Source organism: Dendrobium catenatum, unplaced genomic scaffold, assembly GCF_001605985.2.
Source record: "Dendrobium catenatum unplaced genomic scaffold, ASM160598v2 fragScaff_scaffold_1644, whole genome shotgun sequence".
NCBI classification, from domain to species: domain Eukaryota; kingdom Viridiplantae; phylum Streptophyta; class Magnoliopsida; order Asparagales; family Orchidaceae; genus Dendrobium; species Dendrobium catenatum.
The window spans coordinates 1,217,494-1,230,922 of record NW_021320106.1 but is presented as its reverse complement, the minus strand read 5'-3'; the positions used below and the strand labels follow the sequence as shown (position 1 = coordinate 1,230,922).

General features: G+C 35.8%; 1 protein-coding gene across 2 annotated transcripts in view; it reads right to left on the bottom strand.

Moving 5' to 3' along the window:
- LOC110109484 overlaps positions 1-13,429 on the bottom strand; it is a 43,825-nt gene that overhangs the window by 14,830 nt on the left and 15,566 nt on the right. For both annotated transcript variants that reach the window (XM_020840570.2, XM_020840571.2), the window contains exons 12-18: positions 8,691-8,839; positions 8,504-8,574; positions 8,236-8,409; positions 8,061-8,132; positions 1,144-1,245; positions 976-1,065; positions 46-121 (exon numbers count right to left, since the gene is read on the bottom strand). In XM_020840570.2, the coding sequence (XP_020696229.1) occupies positions 46-121; positions 976-1,065; positions 1,144-1,245; positions 8,061-8,132; positions 8,236-8,409; positions 8,504-8,574; positions 8,691-8,839 (734 nt within the window). The remainder of the gene's footprint in view (positions 1-45; positions 122-975; positions 1,066-1,143; positions 1,246-8,060; positions 8,133-8,235; positions 8,410-8,503; positions 8,575-8,690; positions 8,840-13,429) is intronic.

Here is a 13,429-nt window from a genome sequence, read left to right as displayed (position 1 = left end):
TGTCCCAAATAATAAAGAGCAGTCCAATAAAAAAAATATACCCACTTTCATTTGTTAATGTCTGATCTTTTATACTTAATGCTTCAAGATCATTGCATTCCAATCCAATACGGTTTATGAACTGGAAAAAAATCATGAAAAATCTATTAAACAATTTAACATCTACAAATGAAAATCAGCTATCCGCAAGTAAAAATTGTAGGGAATAAATAGGCAAATATAGCATTAGATCGACACACCAACAGTACAGATGTGAAACATACGGAGATTTGCTTTAACAATTATCATAATAACACATATGCAATTTTTTACAATTTCATCAAATTAATGAAAATTGAATGCATTAATAATTTTCAAGATACCATAGATGGAAATAATAAAGATCTCACCAAATTCATGAAAATTGAAAAGAAGAAAGCACACATACACAAAAGTTCTATAGACTGAATACTGTATGATCTAACAAGCAGAAAATTAGGAATATTTTGCATTAGATTTCACATACAGCTTGTAAGTCAAAAGGTCACGCATAATCTATATGAGCGATGCAGCAAGAGGACATTTATATCCCCATATTCGGCAAATGTTGCATCCTATTACTACCCAGTTAAAACTAGATATAGATTATGAAAACAAAAGATTTTTAAAAAGCAGGAACCAGATTATGGAAACTAAAAAACAACAAAAAATCCAACATATTACGACAATGCAACGGCTTCACCAAAATATTGTAGTTCCCTTTCTCAAGCAAATAGTAATAAACACATTTTCGTTAGGAATGAACAAAGGCAGTACGGATCTTATGTCTTAAATATTGTTAAAATGATGCACATTAAAGAATGGTAATAATTATCATAACAGTTGCATTGTATCAGGCTTTCACGCTCAAAACATTTGGCGCAAAAACATCCACCTTTTGACAGCACAAGCATATGCACCAAAATGGTGAAGTCATTCACACAAAACTGAACTTACAGATTGAATGCTTGAGATGTTTGATTTTGCTCTTAGAGCTTCGGTATCATGGTCAAGTTGACTCTTCCAGTCCAAAAGTTGAGCTTCATCCTGAAATTTCTCTGCATTTCAGAAATACTCCCCGCAAGGATCAAATGTAATATTGATAGTATTGCTATGATTTCATACCTGTGGCGGCTGGATGGTAATTTTATTTGGAAAAATTTTCATAAGTTGCTTCATAGTCTTTGGAATTTCTTTACTTCTTTCATGTAGTCTACCAAAACTATCCTGCAGTGTGCCGAGAGATTCATACATCAATACTATTAAAAAAAGGAAACATAAATTTATACAGCTCCATGGATCTGGCACTGAGTTCACGTGCTCGTATACAACATCACAGTTTAGATAATCAAGTATGTCAAAAAAAAAAAAATCCTTAGTTTAAAAGGACATAAAAATATAATACTTTTAGATAACATCAACACAATAAAAGGATTTGTTTGGGATGAGGCACGCATCTAGTAAACCTAAAGGATAAGAAAAGCTCAACAATTGATCTTATGCCCTTACCCTATAGGAAAGATGCCCTTGATTGATTAGATCGATTTGATGGGACATGTTTACTTTTTTTTGGCTCGATTAATTACATTGAGATTAACATTCATTGCAAAACCCACTATACATCATTTAGGCTCTTAATTTATACTTGCTGTTTAGAATTAACTTGATATAAAAGATGAAACTTATTGCACTATTTGTGAGTTGCCCACCAAGCTTGGGCTTACAATAATAGCTTTCGACATGCTTTCATATGTGAATCAAGACTCAGACTTTAGAATCACCCAAAAATAGATCTTATGACCTTGCCCTATATACAAGGCTGCCTATATAGTAGGTCTAACAACCTCACCCTACGTGCCTGACATCATACATGATGGGGTCTTATAACTTTGCATGATAGGCAAGACAATAGGTGGGGGTCCATACAACCTCGCTCTATAGGGAAGCAACCAAATTAATTTAGTTTGGCAAGCTTGATGGCTAGGTGACAGCCCCATTAACTGAGAGGGTTTACTTGCATCATTTAGAATGACCAAATTAAAGATTTGATTCAAATGATCATTTGTTCTTTAATAATAGTACCAAGACTTACAACTACAAAATTTGAGGACAATTATATGTTATTATTATTGTTCAACCTTTAAGAAGACATATATGGTTGGGTCTTATGATCACGTATCATAGATAAGGCAACCCGTATAATAGGTCTTACAACCTTGCCTTATAAGCAAGGGAGCCCAAATGATGGGTATTTGATGTAAGCAAGCCATCCCCCCCCCCCCCCCCCCCCCCGTTCCTGCTCCCTGGCTTTCCCAGTTCCCCTAACCTTGGCTGTTCGATTCCTGCTGCTGTCCCTTGACTTTCCCGATTTTTTGGCTGTTCGGGTGGGGGTTCTTCCATGCCTCTAATGCTGCCTTTTTCTTCCCCTTTTGGTTGATTATGTTTGGGTGGCTGCTTGGGTGACTTTTGGGCTCCTTTTTCTCTATTTATAGTGATATTTTGTTGTTGTTTAGGAGGAGAAAATTGTGATGATTTTTAGAACAAAAGCCTGAAGGTTTTTTAGCTTGCGAGCTAAGTCCCCTTTCCCTTTCTCCTCTAATATTTCGCCTCGGACTTCTTACCAATTTCTTCTCTCCATGGTAACCCTTATATTATATCTTTCTTCTCTAAAATATATTTAAGTTATAGTATGTCTTTATTTTTTAAGTTTGTAATGTCTATGGAAAGGAATATGTATAGTTGTTTGCAATCTTAGTTTTCCTATATTTTTTTTTTGCATCAATTTGGTATCAGAGCCTTAAATTTTAGTCTGTTTTCCTTTCTTTTTCTTTAGAAAAAATAAAAAATGGACAATCATGATGTAGTAGAATCTCTTGTTGACGAAAATATGCCAACTAATTGTGAAGACAAAATTCCAACAAGAAGATGGGTCCCGCAGTAGGGAAGCTCTGCCAATCCAATCTAGAACGAACTCTACAAAATTCAAGAAAAAATAATTTTGTACACGTAAAGATTTGAGAAGAAAAATAGTCTGCTTCGAGCCCAGTTTAAGCAAGAAAGAGAAAAAATCCAAAGAAAGTACACTGATTTAATTTTAGATTTGGATAAGGCTCATTTGACGCGTAAAGGAGGTTCAGATGCGATCTCATCGGGAGATGAAAACTCTCTCCCAAGGGATAATTGATGTAAGCAAAACCCTCTTTTTTGTGTTTTGGGCTGAATTGGGTTTGATGGGGGCGGCTGAGCTGCTGCTTGGCCTTGGTTGTTGGGTTCCTGCTCCCTGGCTTTCCCAGTTCCCCTAGCTTTGGTTGTTCGGTTCCTGCTCCATGGCTTTCCTGATTCCCTTGGCCTTGGCTGTTCGGTTCCTACTACTGTCCCTTGGCTTTCCCGATTTTTGGTTGTCCGATGGGGGTTATTCCGTGCCTTTAATGCTGCCTTTTTCTTCCCCTTTTGGTTGGGTGTTTTTGTGCAGCTGCTTGGGTGTCTTTTGGGCTCCTTTTTCTCTATTTATAGTGATATTTTGTTGTTGTTTAGGAGGAGAAAATTTTGATAATTTTTGGAACAAAAACCTGGGCTGGAAAGATTTGAGAAAAAAAAAAGAGTCAACTTCGAGCCCAGTTTAAGCAAGAAAGAGAAAAAAATCCAAAGAAAGTACGTGGCTTTAATTTTAGAGTTGGATAAGGCTCATGATGAGATCGCATATGAACCTCCACTTTTGCAAGGGTGTTAGCCATGTTGTTTATTTGATGTTGAAAATCAGTCAATTGTTGCATCATTTGCTGCCAATCCAATTGGTTGTTTTGATTAGCCATTTTAATTTAAGAAAAAACTCACAAACCAACCTAGGATATGCTAACCTATGCTCTAATACCAAACTTGATGCAAATAACTAGATAGAAAAATCAAATTTGAGAACACAAGGGCTAGTAGAACTTTCTCAATTCAAATTCAAGTAGGCAAACACCAAAGACCAACTTGACACAAACAAAAGTTAGGCAAAATGAAATTAAAATAAAAATTAAGATTAAAACAAACTACCCTCAGAACAACCAACTAGTGGTCACCTCACATGCAACGAAATAGTAGGTAAGATAATAAGTGCCTAAGGACATGCAAACCAAGAGTCCACCAGAGCAACTTTGGGCCAACGTCCACCACAAAACTCCTCCGGCAAATGCTACCAAACTAGCCAACCAACACTTTCAAGAGCTTGAGAAGAAAAATACAAGTGGGGTGAAAACTTGTGGAGAGAAGTAGGTAAGAAGCCCAAGACAAAATCAAAGAAAGGAGAAGAGAAATGGAAATAGCTCGCAAGCCTTCCAAGAAGAAAACCCTCAGGTTTAAGTAGTTTTCACTCACCAAAATCAGCTTCTAAATGCCACAAAACATCCTATATTTATAGGTAAAAAGAGGAAGGCAAACAGCCCAAACAACCACCCGCCAACCCAATCAGAAAAAGGGAGGCAAAAGGCCAACAGGCATCGGCTAGAGCAGCACCCAAAGGGATTTCACAGGAAACAGGAACACCAACATTCGGGACAAGCGCCAGGTAGAGAAACCGAAAAGCCAAACAGAGGGGAAGAACCTGGACAGCAAAAATTATGAGCTGAAAAAGGAAATTGATCATCATAATGAGCTGAACTAAGAAACATAACACAACAGCTCATCAAAGGGGCATTATAACCCGAGACAACCAAGCCCAAATCAAGGAACCAAATCAACCCAAAAGCTAAGGCACCAAAGAAACTAACACACCCAAGTTAATGCATGTCAAAGAGCACAACCTACTGATGATCATAGGTTGCCTTCCATCATAGGGTAGAAAATAAACATAACATTCAAATTACAATAGTTCAATAAAAACTTAAAAAAAAAATTTGAAATTTGCATGCATCAATGAGCGTGCTCCAGCAAGTTCCATAATGGAGCACAGTATAATTTACACAATGGTAATGTTGTAAGGCTCACCTCAGTAGCTTCTGTAGTGGGGTGAGTCACAATTGTCTTAGAAAAAGCTAAGAAGCTTATCGTAATAGATGTCATAGTGGGGAGAGGCATGATTTATGCCATATGAAAGGCTACGAGACTCACCCAGAGAAATGTTATATGAGTGACACATGGTTTGTGCTGTTGAGATTGGAAGGGAGAGAAATGAAATGTGAAGTTATATAAGTAGCCCCAACATAGTCTACCCCCTTCTCTTACATAAACAAATTAAGCTATCCCTCACAAGGAAATTTTTTTCTTCTTAAAGAGAAAATATCAAGGTTATGATTAGGACATGTGAGAGATCGAAGAAGTTTTGTAAAGAGATTGGAAGAGGGTGAGGTCATTGTTTTGCAAGTGAGACTTAAGAGAGGACAGGAAAGTTGCATAGGAACTCACATGAGTTGTTGGGGGAGATGAAAAGTGGTGTTAAAGGAAGGTGGGATTTGGATTCCGTAAAAAGCTAAGTAGAGGGGGAAATCCAAGGACCAACATAAATCATGGTAGTGTAAATTTTTTCTGCAAGTGGATTTTGTGAGTAAGAATTATTCAACAGAGGCAGACAGTGGGTTTTAGACAAAAGGGAGAGCAATGGAGTGAAGTTTTTTTAGAGTGAGGAGAATGCAAGGATGGTAGAAAGAGTTGAATAGAGAGTAAACAGGACAGGCATAAGAATTTAGTGGAGTCGAAAGAGACAATGGTAAATGGTGGGAGAGATAAGAAAGCGAGTTGATGCAATCAAAATTTTGGAAAAAACTAAGATTGCATACACTATCGTCTTCCTTTCAAAAATGACAAATTTAACAACACAAAATCAACTAAAATGAAACAAAACAAAACGACACCGTACAATTTTAAATAAAAGGACACAACAACATTTTAAATTTGTATTTAGAGAAGAATGATACAAATGGGGTAGACACTTGCGGAGAGAAGAAATAGATAAGAAGCCCGAGACGAAGTCAAAGAGAGGAGAAGAGAAAGGGGGACATAGCTCGCAAGCTATCAAAGAAAAAACCCTCAGATTTTAGTTCCAAAAATCATCCATTATCTCTTTTAAATGCCTCAAAACAGTCCCATTATATAGGAGAAGAAAGGGATCCCAATAGCCAACAGCCGCCCACTCAAACCAATCAGAAAAGGGGAGGCAAAAGGCCAACAGGAAGCCGGAGGGAGCAGCACAGGAAGGGGTCGCGGGACACAGCCAACGAACAGAAAGTGCCAGAGGGAAGGAACCAGGCAGGTAGAGGAAACGAAGAGCCAAAACATGGAAAATGAACACGGACAGCACGATTAATGAGCTGAAAAAGGCAACAGAAACTCAAGGGCCAGCATAAGGGAACCGGGGCAGTCTTGCCTACATCAATTCTCCTCCTGTTGAGAAATCTCATCCACTGATGAGATCACTTTAGAATTTTCCTAACGAGTCGAAGCCGCCATATCCAACTCTTGAATCAAGGCCGCATACTTTCTCTGGATCATTTCTTTTTCTTGCTTAAACTGGGCTTGCAAAAATTTCTCTCTTCTCGTATTTTTCCGGACACAAGTACATTTGATATTGAATTTTATACAACTCGTTCTGTATGGGATTGGTAGAACTTTCTTGCGATGGGATCCATCGGCTCTTAGGAATAGCTTCTTCAAGATCACTTGGCTTAATTTCTTGACTGCATTCAACTTGATGTTTATGCATTTTTCTAAAGACTTAAAAGAAAAGGAAGACACACAAACTTAAGCTCTCATACCAAATTGGCGCAACCAAAATTTTGGGAAAAACTAAGATTGCATACACTATCATCTTCCTTTTAAAAATGACAAAATTTAACAACACAAACTCAACTAAAATGAAATAAACAAAACGACACCTTACAACTTTAAATAAAAAGACACGACAACATTTTAAACTTGTATTTTAGAGAAGAAATATACAAATGGGGTGGAACTTCTGAAGAGAAGAAATAGATAAGAAGCCCGAGATAAAGTCAAAAAGAGGAGAAGAGAAAGGGGGACATAGCTCGCAAGATATCAAAGAAAAAACCCTCATATTTTAGTTCCAAAAATCATCCATTATCTCTTTTAAATGCCTCAAAATAGTCCCATTATTTAGGAGAAGAAAGGGATCCCAACAGCCAACAGCCGCCCACTCAAACCAATCAGAAAAGGGAGGTAAAAGGCTAACAAGCAGCCAGAGGGAGCAGCACACGAAGGGGCCGCGGGACAGCCAACGAACAGCCAAAGCCAAGGGGAAGGAACCGAGCAGGCAGAGGAAACGAAGGGCCAAAACAGGGAAAATGAACCCGGACAACATGATAATGAGCTGAAAAAGGCAACAGAAGCTCAACAGCCAGCATAAGGGAACCAGGACAGTCTTGCCTACATCACGAGTGCTAGAGACGTGCATTGTATAGAACACTGGTGCCTTTTTCATGTGAGCCTTGGAAAGCACCATGTAAGAGAAAGATAGCGTCTATTATGATTTTCAAGTCATGTACATTGTGGTGGCAAGATGGTCATGGATCGCATTGTGGTGCATGAACGTATGGGACTTTGGAAAAGTAGGATTCATGTGATTTACCAATAGGTGTTTTAATTTTAATTTTTTTTCTAAAACAATATACACGTGCAAAGTTAGAGAGTTTCAAAACATCATGGCCAAACAGAAATATTAGGAAAATAATAGGAATAAATTGCACATTTTCCTTGGATAAAACATGCTAAGTTGCACAACAACATGAGGTAGTGGTCGATGGGAAGTAGCTGGTGTTTGCTTAACACCCATTACCATAAACACATGAACAAAAATCAGAACAATGATTATTAGAAATCCATTATATCATTGTTTGCACCAATATGACTGTAAATAGAGAACCACTTGACGCTTGATGATAACATGGTTTTTCAACTTTGTTTGGTCCGTTTGTTCTCACATTTTCAGGAGTAAAAACTATCTCAAAAGAACCTTGACCATATGAGCAACAAGTTTATCATTAATTATATTATAAAAAAGCAGTGCCATTAGATAGAGTTGTGCGAGTTACGTTAGAGATGAAATATACCGGAAAAGCAAAGTCCAAAAGTGCTGTTTGGTTGCTCCCAAATTTTGTAAACAAGAGTCCACCAGGATGTGACTGCAAAATAAAATAAGTGATGAAACAATAAAGGACATCAGAGTGCAAAATAGAAACTTAAAATGAAAAGTACATTCTTTGATAGGATGCATGGGAAGATCACCTTCTCTTTGCGATTGTCCATCTGTATATGTGAGCCAATTACCAGAACACCAGCTGGCATTGACTCCAGTTCACCCTTACAAGAAGAAGAGGAATCCACGTATGCACCCAAAGATTTCTCTATGTCATTGATAAATATAACTAAAGGGCCTTGTTTACTTTCTTCAGAAGCAACCTGAGAATAGAAGTGTTTACAAAAAACTAAAACAGGCAAAAGGTACAGAAAACATACATTATAATTCAAAGAATTACGAATGCAATTGATTCACCTCTATCAACTCATTGATAGCAAGTTTTTCTTTCTCTTCACCTCCAATAGGATCCAAGCGCAGTAAATCAGCTGGGTTAAGTAAAAAAATCGAAGAAACTTAGTTGCTAAGATTTCATGGCGCTTACAAGAAAACACAAGCAGGCAAATAGCTGAATAAATATATAGCATAAACTTCTGAGAATCACCAGAACAGAAGAAGCCATGATCTTCTTCACACAGGCCTCCAAGGTCATTGCCTTGAAGAATTTGCTTATCAAATCTAACACCAATTTTTGAGGATCCATTTTCTTCAAATGCAAGGAGTACTTTTCCTCGGAAACCATAATTTGGACCCCTGCACATAACAAAATATTAAAAAAAATGAAAAACTCTAGAATATTTTTGACATGAAAAAGCCACCAAAAACAGAGCAATACCATAATGACTAGAAAGTATTTACTAGTTCACAGATGTGTTTTCCACAATTAAGAAAGCTAGTTACGAATTCAATGACCATTAATATGAACAGCAGAGGTTATAGCAACCAAATAAGTTCTTCACGAAATATTCAATGATGAAATTATAGATAAGATGGGAACATTTTTGTTGGTCAGCCTTAATAATTCATAGTTCAGACCATAAAAAGATACTCATGACACAAATCATCATTGATCTTTTAAATAAATTGTAAAAAATGATTATTGGCCAAAGGATGCCCTGAAATCTTAAAAAATGTAATCAGTTTTTCATTTCACGAAATATCATACATCTCTGAAAAGAATATCATATCCTAGAATTGGTTTATGGAATAAAGACAAGCATCATGATGTGAATGCAATATAATTATTAGATGCCATCTTGCTAAGTCAAAATCTAATGCGGGATATCAATGAGGTGATAACTATAATTATATCTGTATTTACTGAACTTGCTTCATTTAGTTTACTTATTAGCCCAAGAAATTAAATGTCCCTAACACGTCCAAACTTAGACATTGTTAAAGTGTAATCACTCAGTCCCTCAAAAGCAGGAATAAAATCCAACAAACCTCTCATAAATAAAGAATATGCCCACCTTGCACAAGCCTCTAACATTTTGGAACAAACGGCACAACTTGACAAGGTTGCTGGAAAAGGTTTAATTAGGTCTGGATAAAAAGGCATCCATGAAAACATCATCCTGTCATAAATAGACACCAAATTCCAGAAAATGGAAAATCTGGAAGAACTAATCATCCGATAGTCCAAACAGAACTACAAAATTAGCCAACGCTTGGCTATAACAATATGTGGGAGCGAAGTTCACATATCCCACTGATGGATATAAACTCTAAAGCCGGTAATAGTTTATTACAATCAAGTTTTAAGTTCACTAGTTCCAACCAGCGGAAGCAACAGACAATGCTTTGGTTCGCTATTTGAACTGGACTAGTCTACACGTTTAAGCAATGCAAAAAGCCTGAATAAAAGTAGTTTCAACTTTCAAGAAGGTTGATATTCAGTTATAGGAAAACTAAGATGAGTGTAAACCAATTTTTCAACATTTAGCAATTCTGATTTTGTACCAATTTACATACTTATTCACATCATTAGGCAGCTGAATTTAGAAGTTGAAATCATAAAATTGGGACCGCATAAACAAAAATGTTTTAGGGGAAAGCAAAATACTAATTGTAACTGTAGCCTGATCAAACGACATGAATTTTTTTAACAGAAAAAAGAACCGAAATTGAAACCATTGAAGACTCCAAGATTACTTAATTAGGTCATACATAAATGCAAACCTATCGAAATCATACTTGTAAAAAGTGAGTAGTGCATCATATTGAACACAATTTTAAAAGTAGCACAAATTATTAGATAAACAATAATAAAATGATAGTTTAGAAAATTAAACATAGATAACAATAATCTAATAAATTTGAAGCAACAATAAAGTAACACCATATTTGATATAAACCAGCCAAATCTAAACATTGAACAAATGCCAAAATGAAGCACAATGGAGGAAGTAAATGCATAGTAATAGCATGAAGGAAAGAGCAGAAACAATTATTAAATGGAAGACGTGGTGCACAGGTGGCATTGCCAGGTGACGTCAGGTAATCTCAAGAATAAGGGAGAAGAAAAAGAGTGCTTCTAGTCAGTTTTTTAATCTCCATTAATGTGTTTCATCTGCGTACTTCAAAATCTCAACTCTTTATAATTTATGGATCGCTCGCGCTTATTGCGCATGGACAACAAGTAACTCACAACTTTTGGATCGACAAATTGATGACGACTCCGAACGGATACGATGATAACTATGTTTTGGATAGGTGAACGGCTTGTGTTTCTAGATGAAAGGCAGCTAGCAGCTTCTCCAGATATAGTGACTACGGTGTTATAATTGATGGTTGTTGCAGCCTTTAGATTGATCACTCATGTCCTTGTCAGCAGGTGTACTATCATTTCAAGTTCTTACTGCTTACATCTCTATGGACATAGAAAAGGCAATAGAAACTTGGAAAGTGTCAAAGTTGAGGCGAGAATGGGTTTTTAGATGAAATGAAACCTTCAATATCATAAAAAATATATAAAAATAAATAAATAAATAAGTTAAATGTAATTCAATAAACAAAAATGTTAATAAGCCAAGAAAAGAAAATAGCGAGCATTAGGTGAGTTATGTACTATAACTCACATAGCACATGATTTTTTTCTTTTTTGTGGCTTGCTGTGCTAATGGCACAAGAGGTATCTGACTACATTATAGGGTTATAGTGCACACTATTTTGCATTATTAATGTGAATAATCTAAACAAATAATATCAAAGAGATAACAAAACACCTATATGATATATTGATCAACTTCAAAGCCATTATTGATTATTCCAAGAGTATTACTAAAGTTTCCAACATTGATTTCTTTCTTTTATAGCATCTCTAAGAAAATGGATATCGTTGTTAGATTATATGAAGTCTACTTCCAAGTGAAAGGTGGCGTCCCTAGTAAAACAATTTCTTTTGACAAGATTTTACTTCTAGCTTTTGGCACTAAAATCTCCTCTACTAAAAGGTATCTCCTTATTCAAGCTAATTTGATCAAGAAAATCTCTTATCTTCTTTGGGTGAAGGCCACCAGATAAAAACAATGTGTAATCGCACCCTAACTAAAGAAAAGGAAGCATGGTATTTACTATCTCTACTTGCATATATATAATTGTAGGGCCTTTAGTATAACTAAAATCATAGACTCCAATAATATATCTCCTCCCATTTTAAAGTTGTCTGGGACACAACTCATTACTTTTCCAACCTTTTACAATATTAGGCACTATCGAGCATTCATCAACGCTTGTTTAGGGACACTATTCTAACCAACATTAGCCCTTCCTTTGTTACCTTCGCATATGAGGACATTTCAAAGGTGATATTTGGTCCTTTGCAAAAAAAGTCCCAAGTCGGAAAAAATTACCTTTAATTCTTTCTTAAAACCTTACATGCTATATATGGTACAATTTGAGGGGCATACCCTATTTAAAAATATGTAAATACCCACATGTGTCAAGGGGAATCTCGAATGCCTTCTTCTAAAATTAGCCCATGGAAGTTCATTAGGAGAAGACAACCTAATTTCAATCTATCATACCTAATATTTTTTTTTTCTTTTTTTTTTTCCAAAGAAGAATATCTATCATACCTACTATAAGATCATTGCTAAGTTTATAGAAAACGGGATGCTCCATATCCTCCCTCTTGTTATCCTTATAGTCCAGAGGGCTTTTATAGGTGGTAGGACATGGGAGGATAACATGCTCAACCCCATGGAACTTGTTAAGAGATTCCACTCAAAGACCTCTTCGAGGTTCAAGGATAAGCAAGGCCAAAGAAGGAAAAAAGTATATTCTTTATCTCTTTTTTCCTCTTCTCCCTTCCTCCCTCTTAAAACCATTATCTTTCTATTTTTTACTCATGAGTTACCATGTTCAAATGGACACTCAAGAAAATAAAATACATTGCAATTATATTCCTCTTCATTGCTTCACTAGAGAAGGTACTTCAAGTAATCACTTGGAAACATATTACAAAAGATATGCTCTTCTAGCAGTGTCAGTATTGTAATAACTTGTTGTGCTTATTCTCGTCGAAGGTTCCATATTAAGTTGCACGGCTTAGTTGTTTCTTTCTAATTTTATTTTGTTAATTTTGTAATTATAAGAATGCTGGTAATGACTTAATTTTCTTATCTTTAGGTTGATCTATATGGTTTGGCAATGGCTTAATTTTGATTCTTTTTAAATTAATTTTTCCAAAGTTGAGTGGTAGTTGTTGGATATTTGTTGAGTTATTTCTTGGAGTAGTTATTGAATTTGTGTGGAATTATTGGAACTTGAAGCGCTTGCTGCAGGAAATATTTTGCGTCAATTAAAAATGGAGAATGTCAGAGATTCCATAATTGGTGCTTTTTTCCGGGATATACAGATTTTTTTCTGATCCTTCACTTGAATTTATTTAATATGGATATTGTTGTTTGTCTATTTTGGTTTGAGATTATCTGGACTTATTTAGTAATTATCATATTTATCCCTGAAATTATTTTGATTAATTGAAATTATTCTGGTTTTGGGCAGTGGAAACTTAGACTTATCCCTTATTTTGAAATCCCTATTGTAAAGGGTGTTGGTTGTTTGATTCATGAGTTTCTGTCAAAGTTGTGGCACTAGGGATGCCATGATTTTGGATATTGTGGTTTCCATGGTTTGTTAAATTGGCATGGGGTTCCGTTAAAAAGGATGAACCTTTGAAAATTTCATGAGCTTTACAGATTTTGTGGATGAGCTGACAAGATTAAAAGAACAGATGATTGGATAAGAATATTTAGGATTTTAATTTAAATAAAATTTAGCTAAATCTTGTAACAATCATATCTACTAGTTTAGGTTATGAGGATTCTATAAATAGTT